This window comes from Danio rerio, chromosome 6 (genome assembly GCF_049306965.1).
Source record: "Danio rerio strain Tuebingen ecotype United States chromosome 6, GRCz12tu, whole genome shotgun sequence".
Lineage (NCBI taxonomy): Eukaryota > Metazoa > Chordata > Actinopteri > Cypriniformes > Danionidae > Danio > Danio rerio.
The window spans coordinates 12,298,017-12,316,540 of record NC_133181.1 but is presented as its reverse complement, the minus strand read 5'-3'; the positions used below and the strand labels follow the sequence as shown (position 1 = coordinate 12,316,540).

Genomic DNA, 18,524 nt, shown 5'->3' with positions numbered 1-18,524 from the left:
TAGAATATATAGAAAGTTAGACCATTTTAAAACTAAAATGCCACACAAAATGGCTGAAATATTTGTTTGCAAGATGGGGGAGTAAAAATGGTTGCACAAAGTATATGACCTCTTTAAGAAATGGGTCAGATTTAACTTTTAAAGGTTAAGGAGCTTAGGCTTTTATATGAAAAACATAATATCTGTAATCACATTTATACAATATCCATTTCCCACTTATTGTAATCAGAATGTTAATCAAGTCAATTAGACTTTACACCCACCTTTTACATGTATTTCGCTTATGTACCCAACTCCAGCCGATTTTAAATCTATAGCATGTGCATTTGTTGTCTCTCCTCATGTGAAAATAAATGGGTCAGTTAGCATAACATTGCTATGGGGCATGTAGTCATGGCAACTCAAACTGTGGAAAATATGCATGTTTGTCTGCATGTTCAGGCGTCACTCAATCCTGATGGCACAGACAGCAGCGCTCCAGAAGCCCATCAGTGCAGCAGAGAGAGCGATGAAACTGACGTCCAGGAACAGAGCTCCTCCTCTGGGTCTCTGGCAGAGCTGCCTGATCAGACAGAAGAACAACTTACAGAAATGATTATGGTTGCACACACTGGCAAAGAGCAACTGAAGGTAAACCTTTAAACTTCAAGCAACATGCAAGAAAGACCCCCCCCCCCATTATTTTTCATTTATTTTATTCATGTTTTAGTAAATTATCCCATCCTGTATATCAGTAGATACTTATCTGTCCCATAGTTTTATTTTTTTACTCCAAGATACAGAGATATTGGATTTTTTAGGGCACAATTACTGCCAGATTCAGTACTTTTCAACATGTTGACTTTTGTTTTTTGTTTTTTTATTAATGCATTTTTTATCAAGTAAACAACACAAACATCTCACATACAGCTTAATTACAGCCAGTTATGACTGTTGCTTTGGAAGAAAAGGAGTCACCTACATGTAAATAATGGCTTCAAGATATACTTTACATTATGGACTACTGCATCATTAGTATAAATTGTTTTTAAAAAGATTTTTCATAATAATTTGCCATTTAAAGGGCCATGAAACCCCCTCGTTTCAGCAGGGTGTTTTCACACCTCTATTTTGGAAAAAGTCAGAAAAGTGGGCGTGTCCAGCTCTGTTTAGGGGGGAGTGTCGGAGGAAAAAAAGAGGCTTGGTGTGGGAGTGTCTATTTGGGTGCGCTGAATTTCAAAACACAACCACAGCGGACAATGTTACTGTGTTTACATGGACATCTGTAGTCGAATTATTTGCCAAATTATTAAATGGTGGACTTTAACTGCAGTTTGGCTCTTTCATTCAGGAAATTCATTCATGTCCCTCCCGACAAACGTGATATTTGATTCGAGGAACTGCTCTAAGCGTGTATTTTTCATGCAATGTTTGATACCGCACGGCGAATGAGAGAAAAAAAAAAACTCTGCATTTCCCGGAAACTTAGATGCACATGGCAGGTAGCGTCAGAAAGCCGCGTGTGTTATTCCGGTCACAAAATCCAACACGAGGTTATAGTTTAATTGTAACTGTTAGTGCTAACTTGTTTACACTCGGTGCAATAGTTTGTTTGATACGAATAAAATACGAACTGAATAAACAAAGAGCACTGGTCGCTCACTTACCAAATCTGTAGAGACAGGACAATCACCAGCAACTCGAGCCGCGTCTTTATTTAGAGGAGACTACAAGCGAATCCGGATCTCAGCGTTTGCAGATGAGAACAGCTCTCAGGTAAACGATAATCCTCCTTAGACACGTAAGTTATTGTTGTCGCACGTCGCGTACACTGTTAATCCACACGTGACGCCAGCTGCGCTCTCACAGAGAGAAAATGAAAACAAAACTGAACTGCAGCAAACTATAAAAGCAACACTTCACGCTTGTTTTGCCAACACAACGTGGCGTCTCTGCCGTCTACACTCTGACAGTAATGAATATTAATGAAGTTGCACAATAAAGCGCGCTGATTGGTTTGAACCAAGCCTTACTCATGCATTAATGCAACACACTGTAAGACGTAATAAGACACACTCTGGCACAGACGCCCAGTCTGCACGCTGGAATACAACGCTATTATGTCATGGCCGTGACGCAATTTCAAAAATTCGTTTCAAACCGGAAGTACGAATTTGCTTGAAATAATGCAAAAACAACCAATTTACACTTTTTAGTGAAATATAGGTGTCCTAATAGTGTTTTTAGCAGTATGGGACACATATACGACTGTCAACAGCTCAAATGTGTTTTGGTGTTTCGTGACCCTTTAAACGGGTCGTTCTTTGTATGTCAATTACTTCGTTAGCGGGATTTGTTTACTGACCATTTGACACAATTCTGGATGCTTTCGTTCTTTAAAACTCCTCTGACAGTTGTTGTAGCAACAATTCTGGTAGCTCAAACCTGGTCTGGAGCAGGCTTGTTTTTTATTAACAGGATTAGATTTTGTCATTTCAAGCAAAGGTGATACTGAAAGTATGTATTTTCTTACAATAGTAACCTATAGGTAGGCCCATACGAAATCTGCGCGCTCAAAAAATCTGCATATTTCCACAGATTTTCAGCCCATCAAGTCTATTTATTTACTTGAGTAAATGTGTGTAAACTTGTATTTATTCAGTTTTGAAATTAATTTCAGTAATAATATTGATTAATATGAAAATGTTCATTTGATTTATTTACAATACAAGTCGTAAAGGAATATTTTCTCTCATTTAGTTGATATATTATATGAGAGACTTGCTCTGTTTACCCAATAGTAAAAGTTAAAAAGCTATTATTTTTATTTTCATTTATTAAGTTATTTGTTATGATACTCCTAAAATAATTCTGCAATAATCTACAGATTATTATTATTATTATTATTATTTTTTTTTTTTACAAAATTCTCAGCAGAAAAAAAGCAAAAAATGTCTGCAGATACTGTCTGGCCCTACCTATAGATTAGGGGTCACCAATCTCGTTCCTGGTAGTCTGGTGCCCTGCAGTGTTTAGCTCCAACTTGCCTCAACACACCTGCCTGGGTTTTTTTTTAGGTATAGCTAGTAAGGCCTTAATTAGCTTGTTCAGGTGTTCTTGATTAGGGTTGGAGCTAAAATCTGCAGGACACCGGACCTCCAGAAACAAGTTTGGTGACCCCTTCTATACGTTATATATACTGTATTAAATTGGGGAAAATGGCAAAATAGTAGAAGAAAATGTAATAAAAAATCTTAATAAAAGACCCCATGTAATGTGTACTTCCTAATAAAGACACAAAAACTGCCACAGGGGTGGTATTCATCAAGGGGTTCAAAAATGACATTTATTAGCAACTACAGTATGTAAACCTGTAGACTTTATTTATAGCTTTTTAGTCAGATTATTTTATTTGTTTGGCATAAATTGTGTTCTTACAGTTGATTTCTGCTTTTTTTTTTGTACCCATGCCTACATATTTTTTTTCCATTTTTGACAAACTAATCCCATCTGTATGAAGATCCATGACTAACACTATTTCCTCTGTGTTGAATCCCTCACTTGAAATCTGAAGGATCCATTATCCTGAAATAGAAAGTACGTAGGGTTTCTATAAAAACTGGGTTACATCTGTCCGTTTGAATTGATTAATTTGTGTTCACGGTTACACATGCATCTAGAAACCTAAGGCAGAGTTTAGCTTTCTGGAGCGTAGTGTTTACTATAATTGGTTTGCAGGCATTTTTGGGGAGAATTCATTTTAAAGCATCTTTTGATGGTACAGAGGCAGCGGAAGAACCAATTACATTTCATAGATGAGATTAAATGTATTCTCCTCTCGGGTGATTATTTGTCTGCTACAGTTAAGAATTATAATTTCCTTCTCCAGGATTATAATTTCTTGCTCTAGTCAAGCTTTGATTTAGTGTATTTTACTGTAAAAAAATGTTGGTTTGTTTATTCTTTGCAGTGAAGAAGTCTTAAGATGCATTTAAAAGTTATTTACAGCAGGTTATTTTTAAAGAATGCTAATAAGATGACTTTATTCGTCACACAGCAATTGCAGGCTGCAGTAGAGAAACGGAATGAGATCATATCACAGCTTAGTAAGAACCTGCAGGTGGCGCTGCAGAGCAGAGACCAGGTTCAAGTGGAGGCACAGCAGCTCACCGATCAGATTCAGGAGCTACAACAGCAGCTTCAGCAGGTAAAGTTCACACACTTAAAAAAAACATCATTGCGCATCATAGGGATGCACCGATACCATTTTTTGGGAACTGATCCGATCCCAATACCAAAAATTCTGAGTATTGACTGATTCCAATCCAACAGTATGCCATTTAAAAAAAAATTAAAAGTTTTTTTTTAACATTAGACATTTTTTTAATGTTTTTTTAAACATAATACAGCTTCTATATTTTTGCTTATCATAAACTCGCATAATAAATCTTTAGTAAAAAATAATAATAATCTGTATATGACAGATGGCACCATCTCACTAAAAACTTGATGTTTGCTGTAAACTAGGCGATATTATTTGAGCATTCGTTATGACATTGATAGGATCTATTGTGGTCCAGCTCATGTTTCCTTTTTAATAAGATATTTACTTTAGAATCTTTAATAAGCTATCACTACTGACCCTCATTGCTGGTAAATTAACCAGCCTTTCAGCAAAGCCTGATATTTTCTTGCAGGTTTGATGCAGTCTAAACTAAACTATTTGAGGCCAGATTTACTTATTAAACAATCCTTCGCCTAATCTCGCTGTGAGTGAGACGGAGAAAATGAAAGCACATTAGCACTGAGGACAAATCGGATGCTCAAGACATAATCTTTAAAAAAATTACTTGGGCTATATTAAAAATGTAGCAAATATATGACAGAGGTTTGTGATAAAACAATTACAATGAAGCATTAATTAAATCCTTATATTCTACGAAGCTAAGCAAGTCATCCATCCACACAGTTATGTTTCTTGTATACATATTTTTGTTAGAAGAATTATCTTTTTGGAACTAATTTCATTTTGGTATAGAGCCTTAATTTTAATATATTTTTTGTTGGTCAGTTATCTACAAAATAAACAAGAAAAAAACAAAACATTTGAGGTGAAGTTCAAAACAAGGTCCGCTTATGAATTAGTGACAAAACACAAACTGGTTTGTAAAATTGTTGGAATAAAATTACTGTGAAATATTCACAGTTTCAGAGTAACCTGTATTAAAGAATATTCACTGTTAATGAGGAAAACATCAATTGCGCCTGTCAGTTTTAGTTTTATTCATTTAATCGACTACTTTGACAACAGTGAGCCAACACTTTACAAACTATTCACAACACTGAAAGTGTTCCCCCCTGAAAAATAAATTCTGTTGGAAGTGTAAGAGAACAGAAACGCATTGTGAACAGAAACGCATTGTGCACATTGCATCTGGATTTTAGCTTTTGTTTGATTATAAATTACACAGAATATAGCGCACACACAAGATCGGATTTGGATTGGTCCCAGCTGGCCAATACCCGATCCAGCAAAAATATGCAGTATCGAAACGATATCTGATCCAAGTGTTGGATCGGTGCATTCCTAGCATCTCAGTCCTACTCCTAGAGTTTCAACCACCGATTAATTTTAAAACATCCTATTTAGTTTTTAATGACAATCAAAAAAATAAAAATATTTAAACCATCACCAACTTGCGACAAATATTTTTTTCTCCTTCTTCTGTACAATAGAATCCAACAATGTGGTTCAAACTAATGAAATATAATGCCATTTGCAGGCTAAAGAATATCTGCGCAGCAAAACTCAAGGGGGTGTGGATGTGACGCAGGCTGCTCAGAATCAGTTGCATGTACAGTTGGAGGAGTCACAACAGGTCAGATATTTTTAAACGGCAAAGCTTGTCAAGAAAGAAAAATTAGCTTTTTGCATTCGTTTGGTAATAAAAGTGTACTTTTGCTTTATAGGTAACTAAAGAACAAGAGTGCCTCTTGGCCCAAAAAGAAGCTGAAATCACAGAACTGCAACAGAAATTAAGTGTGATGAAACAATCCCTTTCACATCTTCAACATGCCTTTAACCATAGAGGTGATGATCAAACAGATTTTAGACTTGATCGACACAGTGGTTTAGATCTAGCCAGCGTGAGTGCAGAGTTTCCATGTAACAGTCCTGACTCAATATCTGATGCTTTACTGCAACGCCTTCAAACTGAGCTTGACGAAGAGCGAAAGAACAGTCAGCGAGCTCAAGAGCAAGTGGAAGCATTTCAGAAGAGGATACGGAGTCTTGAAAACGAGAAGACTCAGATGGAAGCTCGCCTAGCTGAAGTTGCTGAGAAACAAGCCTTGGACATCGAGCAATATAAAGCAGAGAAGGTTGAATTGAACCAAGAAATGGTCAGACTAGATAATCTTGTCAAGGAGCTTCAAAATCATCTTCGTGAAGAGGAGGAGACAGGGCACCATTTGCGCACCAAATATGAAGCTGACATTTCCAATTATGATCTCAGGCTTCAGACTCTGGAGGAGGAAAGGGAGTTGAATGTAGCCCAGCTCACTGAAGCCCATGAGGCAGCTCTTCGACACCTGCAGGAGGAGCACTCCAAGGAGATCAATCGCATCAAAGAGCTTCTAAGCCAAGCCCAAAGTCAATATTCTGATTCTCCTCATAACCATTCCAAAGATTTTGGTGGAGAAGAACTCTGGAACAAAGTCTACAAACAGAAGTTAAACGAGGAACCTGCAGCAGTGGGTGTTGTCAGAAACAACTATAGTTTTGACGTTTCTGGAGGGGGTTTCCAGGATGTTCTGATGGAGCGTTATTTGGCTTCTGAAGGGCTTCAAGAAAGTTCTTTAATTGAATTGAGTCTAGAGGAACATGGCTTGGTGGAGAATTCTGAAACGTCCAGGTTTGAGCTTGACAGTGAGGTCATGATTCAGGTTTCAAATGTCCCTAACAACGTCTCATCTGATGGTGAAAAATCAGAGCCAGAACAATCTGTAATTTCTGTCGGTGAAGTGCACCAACATGACGAAATGTCTTTCACGGATACTCAATGGCAAAACTCAACGTCCGTCATTGATGAGATCAATGAGAGTGCAGGCAACATGGATTTGGCTAAAGAGCTTTTGATCCAGCAGTGCCAAGACCTGACAGAGCAGTTAGAAGAGCGGGAAAGGCAGCTTGAGGTGCTCCAAGAAGAAGTTCGGCGCTCTGCAGAAGAGGTTGAGGAGGCACGGGAGCGTTGGAGCAAAGCTTCGGAGGAGCTTGAGGAAGCAAAGTGGGAGCTGGAATTGGAACGGGAGAAAAGAATTCAGTTCGAGGAAGTTATCAACCAGAAAACTCATGAGCAAGACAACCTCAAGAACACACAGAGCCACATAGAGACCCAGGACAATGAAAGGGTAATGCCTGAGAAAACGGATTCTAATAAGACCTCAATCCCTTCTTCTACAGAGTTGCTGCTACAGGAACTACAAGAGGAAAAGGCACAGTTGGTGCTACAGCTCAAAGATCAGGAGCAGCTTTTGAAGGATATCTATGAGAAGAAAGATTCAGATCATTCGAGCAGTGAACTTTCCTCTTTGCAAGTTCAGAGGGATGAATTGTTAATTCAGCTTGAGCAACTTAAGGAGAAAAACCAAGCTACTTCAGTGCTGCTTGGCCAAAGGACTTTGCAGGTGGACCAAACCAATAATGAGCTTCTGCAGCTCAAAGCTGAAGTAGAGGAGAAAGTTGCAAAGTTGCAAGACTTGGAGAAAGAGAAGACAGACCTAGAGTCTAAACTAACGTGCCTTAAAGAGAACCTCACCAGCATGGAAGAGGAGAAAGCTTCTTTGAAAATGCGTCTTCAGGCTTTAGAAGATCAAGTGAAGAGCATGGAGAACGTTCTAGAGACTGAACTAAAGAACTTTGAGGTTTGAATCTTTTTTTCCCTTCAAAATGTCCTTATTGATGTTGGTTGACCTGGCATGTGTTATGAATTTTAACATGATCATGGTCCTTCAAGTAACACATAGCTTTGTCTTTAGCATCAACTTGAGTCAAAGGATGCAGAGCTCAAGGAAATTCGGGACTCACAAGAGAAAGCTGAACTGGAATACATGGAAAAGGAGAGTGCCTTAATGAAAGAACTTGCCATAGTCAAACAAGATGTGGTGGAAAAACAGAAACAACACGAGGAGGAGCAAAAAATGCTGGAGGAGAAACACAAGAAAGAGGTGAGAACCTGACTGTTACTGACTTGGGGACGATGTCTTAAGAAAATGAGTGGGAAACAGATGGAAAGAATTAAAGATGGTTCAAAAAAAGAATAATAAAGTGTAGTTACGTGGTTGAGCTGTTTGTTCATTATTCATTCCAGGTTAAATATTTGAATGTACGTTTTGAGCGAGAACTTTCAGAACAGTCAGCTCATCTCGAAGATGAGCAGAAGAGACAGATCAGCTTGATTAAACAGGTAAAACAAAATATTATTTACCTTATTCAAGTTCATTCAATTCCATTATGTTACACTATATATTCTTTATGAACTCTGAACTTCTAGGTCTATGAACGAGAGCATGAGCGGGAGTTGACACAGCTGGCAGCTCAACACAGCGAGGAAATCAACAGGCTTAAAGAGGAATTTTCCAGGGATCTCCAAGAAGGCATGGAGGCTGCACACCAAGCTGAACTACAACACACACAAGTACCTTTTCTCATTGTTTCTTTTATTTATTTATTTTTTTCATCAAATCATTTTGAAATCTTTGGGTATGTTTTAGTATGGAGTTCTGACATGCTGCTTTTCATTCAAAAGTTAGGGGTCAGCATAAAAATAAGCATTTTAGAAAAATCTAGTGACTAGCTATCATAACTCTTCCTATATGTGTATGTATGTTACATTTATACAATATATAAATGTGTGCTTTCTATAGGTTTGAAATAGCCCATAGCCAGATTGAAACACACCATTTACCCACATCAAATAAATAGTTAACTGTGTTCGACAAACAAAACATAATTAAATTTTTAACAATAAATATATTTATTATGACACTGTAATACACAGTTTTTTCAATGGGTTAAAGTAAAAAAGCCTGTTGAAATAAAAAAAGAAGTGCACTATTTCTCTTATGTTATTCGGGAGCCATGTGCACCCACTGACAGGCAAAAATCTGCTTCTCTCTCTTTCAAGTTCAAAGCTAACTTGAATGCCAAAGCATCTTAGATATGTATATAAAATAGCCTATAAAATATGTTAACATCATCAAATCAATTAAATATAGAGCAAATGAGAAGTAAACAACATAAAAAGGAATAAAACGGACAATATCTTTAAAAATATATAATAATTACAAGATTAAAATAGGAAAATGTGTTGATTTTAACCTTTACTAATGGTGTACATATATTTTGCAGCCAGTTTAGACCAGTTATTTCATCCTCTCAGAGTGTATGATGAAGTTCTTCTGAGTCGTTTAGATTTAAGAATAAATTATTGAATGTTTCTCTCGTGCTGTCAGCTGCAAAGCCGAGCGAAAGTAGGCTTAAGTAAAAAATGTAATGCAAAAACGCATATGAATAATGAAGGAGTCTTAGAAAGCAAAAGCTGAATCCCAGTGCCAAAAGGAAGCGTCTCTGTGGGGCTCTAGAGCTTGTGAGTGTTGACAGTCCACGTGCACATTAATCGAAATGGGTAAACAAAAGGATTTTTCACTACTTAATCGATTGCGGATGTTTGGTTATATTAGGCAGATACAAAATGGTGTAAAACGATGATTATAATAGTATATAAAAGTGTGTCACTAAACATACTTAGGCGACCATTAATATGCCTCGGCGGCCCGCCCATGTAAAGTCTGTGTGGGAAGCACTGCATATACACACACACACACACACACACACACACACACATACACACACACACACACACACAATGCTAAAAATTACTTATGGACTACTTACTGTTGGAAGTAAACATGGTTGGAGGATTATATATGATTATTACTTTTTTTGTGTAGGACTGGGTGATGAATTGAAAAATATAATATAACCGTTGATGATATGATTAGTGATTTAATTAAAAATCAAATATGCACTATGCAAACAACATTAAACATTTTTGAAGAAATGTATTGTAAATTAATGAAAGGCTTATTAAAACTTAAGATCATAAAAATTTATTTTAAATGATAATATTGTTTTTTTTACTATATTCTTTTTCTTTTCTTTTTTAATAAAATGAATGCACTCTTGTTGAACTTAAAACAATAACTTTTAGTGAAGCGGCGTCCAAAAGATTGCTGCAAAACTTTTTTTTTTTTTTTTTGAGATTATTTGCATGCTCATGACAAGTGTCATTAACTCCGTTATGTCATTTCAAATGTAAAGATGACAATATCTGAGATGTCTTTGACAACTTGACATACATCGTTACTTGACCTTTGTCATAACAACCTGGCTTTAACAAGACAACATGGCTTGTTATAAATCTGTCATAAACATGACTGTCATGACTCCAATCTAATTGTCATGAATTTTATATCATCATTGAGACTTATTTAACCTCAACTACAGTTGTAGCTGTTGAATTAAAATCTCATTAATATTAATGATGCTGTTATATAATTATTCAACAAAATATTGACACTTTTACTGCGAAACTGATATTTTATTCAAAAGCGATCAAATATTTTTATCACACAATTTTAATGGCCTCATTACAGTCATGTTTATGAAAGATTTATGACAAGTGATGTTGTCTTAGAAATAAGTTGACATGTCATAGTAGTCTCAAACAATGTCGCCTTTGCATTTAAAATGACATAACTGAGTAGTTGACACTTAATGTCATGATTATAAAAGTGTCATAAGTCTTACGAACACCCTGTCAAGTAAATTGTTTCCCATAAATCTTTAAAAAAAAAATTAAATAAAAAATTAAATTCTTTATTGACCCTTAACTTTTTTTTTGATGGGGCAGGGCAGTTCTTTTAAATTGACACATGGCTAAGTCGGCCGTGTCCAAAAAAAGGTGTCTTTGACATTTGTGTACTGCATTCCTAGTAGCAACATGGCAGTGTGCCATTTTAAACACACCCAGAACCACATTGTACCTGGTAACCACTTAACTGTGGATTGTTTTATTCTGTAGACCAAGCACAACCTGGAGCTGGAAGCCTTGCGTCTCAGCCTTACCAACTTGCACACAGCTCAACTGGAGCTTTCTCAATCCAACATGCAGAAAGATAAGGATGTGGCCCTAAGTGAGCTCCAGACTATGCTCCGAGAGAAATGGGCTCAGGAGAGCGCCATGTTGCAGACGCGTCAACAGTTTGAGCTGGAAAGAATCCGTGAGCAGAACCGAGAGCAAGAGGAACGGAACCAGAGAGTGCACCAACAAGAGATTGGTGAGTCTCAGTTAGTAGTGGGAGAAAAAAAAAATCTTTCATCAATGCATCGTAGTTCTTTTTCTAGCAATTCTGAATCGATTCTCAAACCTTCAGCATCAATTATGTAATTAAATTAATTAAAGGGCACATAGGTTACCCCTTTTTTTCATATTTATTATAAGTCTTTTGTGTCCCCAGAATGTCTGTAAAGTTTCAGCTCAAAACACCCATCAGAGTATTTATTATAGCTGTTTGAAGTGTCTGTATTATAGCTGGGAAAAGGTTGTTGCTTTTTTTTTTTTTGCACTGGGCCTTTAAGGCTAGTCATCCCCGCCCACTGTTCCCACGTGCCTGTCAGCAACATGCCTCAATCGCCGCCCTCGGCTGCCTCAGGAAGCAGATCTCGCGTAACGTTTTTGAGAAATACTACAGTAAGAACTTTACCAATCAATATTTGATGCATTTTTTTGTGGGGTTGCAACAATGAGTTCACTCACACACAGCGCAGACACACACAGCGCAGACACACACACACACACACACACACACACACACACACACACACACACACACACACACACACACACACACACACACACACACACACACACACACAGCACAGCACAGCACAGACACGTAGCGCAGAAACACACACACATACATAGCGTAGACACGCAGACACACACACACACACATAGCACAGACATGTAGCTCAGAAACACACACACATACATGGCGTAGACACACACACACACACACACACACACACACACACGTATAGCACAGACACGTAGCGCAGAAACACACACACATACATGGCGTAGACACGCAGACACACACACACACACACACATAGCGCAGACAAACACATACATAGCGTGGACACGCAGATACACACACACACACATACATAGCGCAGACACACACACACATAGCGCAGACACACACACACACAGAGAGACAGTGTGACACGCAGCTGTGCTGATGAGGTGAATCTGAAGTGAATCGTTGTACTTCATTACACACGTGCACACATTTTATGTTAAACTTGTAAAACTGTAAAACTCACTCTTGAACACATTTGATGATGATTGATGATCCCAGCAAACTGAACTGACCTTTTATTCGCGTTTGCTTTGCGCTCGTTCTGTCTTGTCGATATGACTATATGCATTACTACGGAGACATGTTAATGCGTGCAGCTGTTAAACAATATTGGTGGGCGGGGGGACCGCACTCCTACGTCAAGTTGCAGTCGATCTGAAAAACGTTCCAATTGGTCTACCGTTTTTATGTTGTTAAATTTGAAAAAAAAAGGACTGGGTGTGTTTATTTCACCCTAATATGACAGTATATACACTATACTTACACACATGTATGTCCAAACAGCTTTAAAAGTAGATTTTTCACCATTGGTGCCCTTTAAAACAAATTAAATAAAAATTATTATTATTTTTATTTAAATTTGATTATTTAATTCTAATTTTATTCTTTGTCGAATAGGTAATCTGAATCAAAAGTGGGAGACGAGACTCGTTGAAATGAAGACCTCAGTGGAACAATTGCAGTCTTGTAAACTTGAGGTAAAATACTTCCTCTTTTTTCATTCACATGCTTTGTGCCTAGAATGAAGTCTGAAACAGGCCTGGTTTTCTCCTCAGGATCTTAAAGCTGAATACCTCTTGGAGAGTGAGAAGATCAAGACCGAGTTTCAGAGTGAATTAAATAATGTTCGTCATAAACTGAGCGAGACCGAGACCGCCCTCACTCAAGCTGAAGCAGCTCTGTCTGACACCCAGGGTAAACTAGAAGAATTGCAGCGTTCCAGCGATCATGACCTCAAAAATTTGGAGAAAGAGCTCAAGCAGGCCTTGATGGACCGAGATGCTGCTGCACGTAAGTGTTATTTAAACACCACTTGGAGGTAACCAATGTTTTTTATTGATCAGTCACAAGTGGCAAGCTGAGATGCATAATTATTTCCACCTGGTGTTAACATGTCAATGGATGAGATATACAGGGTCTTATAAGTTTTAGGTAGGCCAAGCATTGTGGCCAAACTTAATAAAAAAAAAAGAAGAGTGTCAAGACAAGATGTCTTCATAATGAGGCTTCATGATAGTAGATGAGCAGCTCATTTTAAATTTATTTGTTTATGCCTTTTCACAATAATTTTTGTTTCAAAACAGCTTTACAAAAGGCTCTCGATCAGGTTCAGCTCTACAATCAAATTCAGAAAGGTTAAGGCTATTAGTTACCATAACTTTATTAGTTACTAAAAACTTCTTCTAATTAGCTTGTAACTAATAGCTTTTAACAGTTGAAGTTAATAATTATATAGTTATATAGTTAGCCTGCAGTTATAGGTCATGTCTAATGTGTACATGTTTAATGAAGTGTATGTGTCTGTCAGTCTTACAACAGTGTTATGAAACATTAACAAGTTAACTGTGAACAATGAGAGACTGCGTGTAAATGCAATTGTGTTAGGGCTGCACATAATATTGAAAAATTATCACTATCTCGATAAAAGTACATGCAGTTTATTTTATGTGCTAAGCGTTTGTGTGCTGTATTTCAAATCTGACCAATCAGATGGAAAGTTTATTATCTTTATCCCCACTTTTGTAGTGGGTGCTGTTAGGTGATCCTACAGCTGAAAATAAATAGTTATGCCATTTGTTTACAGGGTCAATGCACATTAATTAACATTACTGTAAAATGTGCCAGAATTAGCCAAGAATGGCTATTTTTCTTCCGTAGACCCCTTACAGAATGTTAAAAAGTCACACCTAAAATAGAAGCACAACATTAAACATTAAATACACTTTCATATAAAAAATACAGTTAAAAAAGTAAAGAAAAGAAAAAAAGAAAACAAAAAGAACAGACTGATGGCAGCAGAGGACAAAAAGCCAAAGACAACAGTACAAATGTGTCAAGAATACAGTACTAATGCTGACAATGCTGATTTGTCAATAACCAATTTTTAACATGAGACTGAAAAGAACAAAAAGTGCATGATCTTCTAATTGTTGTGGCCTAATGGTTAGGGAGTTGGACGTGCAATCGAAAGGGTCCTAGGATTTTTTCTCGCGTGTGTGCGTGCATGTGTGTTTGCGCGTATTGCATGGGTTACAAACAGGTGACTAATTTCAAATATGCTTAACCATACTTGACAATACTCGCTTTTCTTCAGGAGACAAAAGCCACTAGGAATAAGAATTTCCATTGAGGTCTTCAGTCATTTGTGGTGTTTTAAAGTCTAAATTTTTGCGTTGTGACTAGTAAATTGATTAATTAATTAATCTTTTTAATGATTTGTTGGCTCAGAAAATGTCTATTACGTGTTTGTTGGTAAGGTCATTACATTATTAATTTTTAAAACATTTTCTTTTTAAATAGCAAGGTGGCGGTTGATTCCGCTGTGGCGGCCCCTGATAAATAAGGGACTAAGCCAAAGGAAAATGAAAGGATATATGAATGTTAAAATGCACCATTTTTATAAGATTATTTTTTTCATAATTTTTAAATTATTGTTATTATTATTATTAATTTTTCTTTTTACCGTATGAACATTTATATGTTTCATATCATCTTTGCTTCAAATTCCAAAAAGCAAATTATGGCTTGTGCGAGGGGCTTCTAATGCAGCTTTTATCAGGGAATTTTGACATGACATTTTCCAGTCCTGGAACAGTTTTGGAAAAGTCATGGAAATTAGTTTAACAAATATCTGTATACTTGAATTAGGGCTGTGTGATATTGAAAAAAATCTCTGAAAAATCATCACAATATTTTGTATTACTATGATGTATATTGCGATGTGAATAAAATTTCACCAGATTATTTAACAAGTTTATTTGGATTGATTGGGGGGGATTTTGTAGAGGAGTGAATTTTGAATAATATATAACAAATAAATTACAAGCATAGATGAGTAAACTATAGTAAAGCTAAAAGAGAATTATAGTTTTCAGGTATTTACTTCTCGGGCACAGATATTGAATAATCAACACTGCATAGTCTTTATTGTAAATAATTTGATCTTTACAAAAAATTTCTTGCGGCTGGATGTTTTAAAATTTGAAATATTGAAATGTTTACACAGTCACAGGCCTTAAAGGGACAGTTCACTCAAAGATTAAGATGTACTCACTATTTACTCACCCTTCACTTGTTTCAATACTATAGTTATTAAATAATATAATATACTTATTAAATTATTCTTTTTGTGTTCATTTAAAAAAGAAAAGAAAAGAGAACTCAAATGTTTAAACCAAGTGAAGGGTGTAATCAAAATGGTAGGTAATTTTTGGGTGAACTATCTCTTTAAAAATGCATGCAGATGATAAACCTTCACTCCATTATAATTGAACTCTATATTAAACTATAATCCCAACATTGCAAATCCTGCGATGTGACTATTGCGGATGCACACGTTGCGAAATTGATGCTGAAACGATATATTGTGCACCCCTTACTTAAAAATAGGTTAGTTGTCTACTTTTTTTCTGTCCTTGGCCAAAAAACTTGCTCTCACATTGTTAGTGCTGTGTAAGCATTATCAGAATCAATATAAAAACAAATTTAAACAAAATAGATTGTTGCATGTTCTATGATATGCTGTAATACATTAACAACATTGTTTTTCTTATTATTTACCATGTATATATAGACATTACATTAAACATTACATCATGAAAATGTACTTGAAAGTTTTTGAAAAGTCTTGAAAAAGTCATGGCATTTTAGTAGTAAAAATGTGTAAGAACCCTGTTCTATGGAGCAGGACAGGAAATATGACATTATTCTCTCTTCTGTCTGCTGTTTTCAGTCTCTTACAAATGTTTTTCCATTTTCTGAAAGTTTAAATAACAATATCGGGGTGTTTTTCTTTTATTTAAGCTTTTAGATTGTAAAAAAAAGAATTATTCTCCCATTTATTGCACTCTTAAGTTTTCCCAACTATGGCAACTTCCGCTACTGAAAAACCGAAAATGTGAAAAGGGTCTATAGTATTTTGAAAGTGTTATATCATTATCGCACCATTAAAAAACATTGCACAGCCCTAAGCTTCCCTCTGTCCTCTTCAGGTGCAGTTGAGGAGTTGGTTGCTTGTCACAAGGTGGCACTGCAGGAGCAACAGGAACGCACTCGAGTGTTGGGACAGAGAGAAATCGAACTGAAGCAAGAGGTACTTTTTATCTAATTTCAATGCAAATGTTTTTCTTTTATTTTGCACTGAGGCAGCATCATTTTTTTTTCAAAGGTTGACCGTCTACAGTCTGAAAAGGAGGAACTGAAGACCAGCTCAGAACAGGAGATTTCAAACCTCTGGTCCCAGCTGGAGAGCATGAGAACCAGCAGACAGGAGCTTGGGGGTAAGCTGCACCATTTACCTTCAGGCCATTCTTTTTGTAAGGCTTTTTTCCCTTATCGTTTTACTCATTTATTATTTATTACAATACTGTGAGTTCTCTAAAGTGATGGTTGTTTGTTTGTTTGTTTTTAACAAAGTTCCTGTTATTGAGTGCTGATGTAAATAACAAAAGCCTTTTAATTCTTTCTCTATAGAGCTGAAAGAGCAGTTGCTAGCGCGCTCGTCGCGGGTTGATGACATTGAGAGGCTGAAACAAGAGTTCACTCAGCAGCGACAGGAAATCAAAGAGCAGAATGAGGTGGAGCTGGAAAACCTCCGCACCTATTTTGAACAGAGACTCCGGGTCACAGAAGAGAGCCATCGGGAAGAAATCGCACTCCTGCAGCTGCGGCTTGTAGAAGGAGCTCTGGAGGACTCTGTGCTCAAGACTGGAGATGCAAGGTTTGCTTGGACTTTTCTGTGCTGGGCTGATAATGCTCCTCTAAGACTTTTTTTTATTATTAGTATTCATTTAGGGCTGCATGATTTAGGTAATAAAATCAACATTGCAACATTTAACCTTTTTTATGCATTTATTTAAATATTTAATTATTTATTGATTTATTTTTTGTTTATGGAGTATAATTTTACAATCGCTCTATTTGGAAATAATCCGTAAGTTTAGATTGATTTGGCATCATCGTGTAGGGCAGTGCATCTGCATAAAATATAAAGAACCAATCACAAGCTTTGAACACAGTAGAGCAAAAATACGAAGGAAATTAACAGTGTGTTTTCGTGTGTCAAGCAGTGTTTAGGCACAGACTGAATGATCAAATGTAAAAAAAATTCCCACTGTATAGTTTTCATCGTACAGAGCCCCTAAAGAGATATGCATTAAATATAAAGAAGACTGGTGGCGCTGTAGGTAGTGCTGTCGCCTCACAGCAAGAAGGTTGCTGGGTCACTGGTTCGAACCTCGGCTCAGTTGGTGTTTCTGTGTGGATTTGCATGTTCTCCCTGCTTTCGTGTGGGTTTCCTCCGGGTGCTCCGGTTTCCCCCACAGTCCAAAGACATGCAGTACAGTTGAATTGGGTAGGCTAAATTGTCCGTAGTGTATGAGTGTGTGTGTGAATGTGTGTGGATGTTTCCCAGAGATGGGTTGCGGCTGGAAGGGCATCCGCTGCGTAAAAACTTGCTGGATAAGTTGGCGGTTCATTCGGCTGTGGCGACCCCGGATTAATAAAGAGACTAAGCCCACAAGAAAATGAATGAATGAATAAAGAAGACTTTCGCATGCAACATGTGCACAACATAGTATTGCATGCGCACGACATAGACATGCATATCGACATATTACAATGTACATGACTATTATTATTTTTTTATTATTATTATTATTATTATTAATGTAGGTTTTACACTATTTATTATTTTGTGAATTAGGAGTCTGTGAAAAATGGGTGGAGCTTAATCACATGACTTAACTGTGTCATACTCATTCAAGGGCCATCTTTAGCCATTTTAATGCACTTTGGCTCTAGCATACAAACCCATGCCCAAAGATAAACAAATGGATTGTTAGTTAATTAAATTAAGAATATGAAATAACCTTTTTATTATTATTATTTTTTTATAGTTTTCTCTCAGAAGGGAACTGTGAAGATGACAACAGTGATGCTATGGCAGAGATCACAAGACAGCTGGAGAAGCACAAGGTGAGTATTTATTTTTGTTCGCTTTTATTTAGAAAAAATGTAAAGAAACAATCCAATTGCAGCATAATTTTATTTTATTTTTT

At 36.7% G+C, this 18,524-nt stretch overlaps 1 protein-coding gene across 8 annotated transcripts in view; it reads left to right on the top strand.

Moving 5' to 3' along the window:
* pcnt (pericentrin) overlaps positions 1 to 18,524 on the top strand; it is a 90,657-nt gene that overhangs the window by 5,801 nt on the left and 66,332 nt on the right. For all 8 annotated transcript variants that reach the window (NM_001346290.1, XM_073952601.1, XM_002662304.7 and 5 more), the window contains exons 3-16: positions 442 to 630; positions 4,037 to 4,186; positions 5,763 to 5,858; positions 5,950 to 7,902; positions 8,017 to 8,205; positions 8,349 to 8,444; positions 8,532 to 8,675; positions 11,124 to 11,379; positions 12,865 to 12,944; positions 13,023 to 13,257; positions 16,458 to 16,558; positions 16,634 to 16,745; positions 16,939 to 17,185; positions 18,363 to 18,441. In NM_001346290.1, coding sequence (NP_001333219.1) covers positions 442 to 630; positions 4,037 to 4,186; positions 5,763 to 5,858; positions 5,950 to 7,902; positions 8,017 to 8,205; positions 8,349 to 8,444; positions 8,532 to 8,675; positions 11,124 to 11,379; positions 12,865 to 12,944; positions 13,023 to 13,257; positions 16,458 to 16,558; positions 16,634 to 16,745; positions 16,939 to 17,185; positions 18,363 to 18,441 — 3,927 coding nt within the window. The remainder of the gene's footprint in view (positions 1 to 441; positions 631 to 4,036; positions 4,187 to 5,762; positions 5,859 to 5,949; positions 7,903 to 8,016; positions 8,206 to 8,348; positions 8,445 to 8,531; positions 8,676 to 11,123; positions 11,380 to 12,864; positions 12,945 to 13,022; positions 13,258 to 16,457; positions 16,559 to 16,633; positions 16,746 to 16,938; positions 17,186 to 18,362; positions 18,442 to 18,524) is intronic.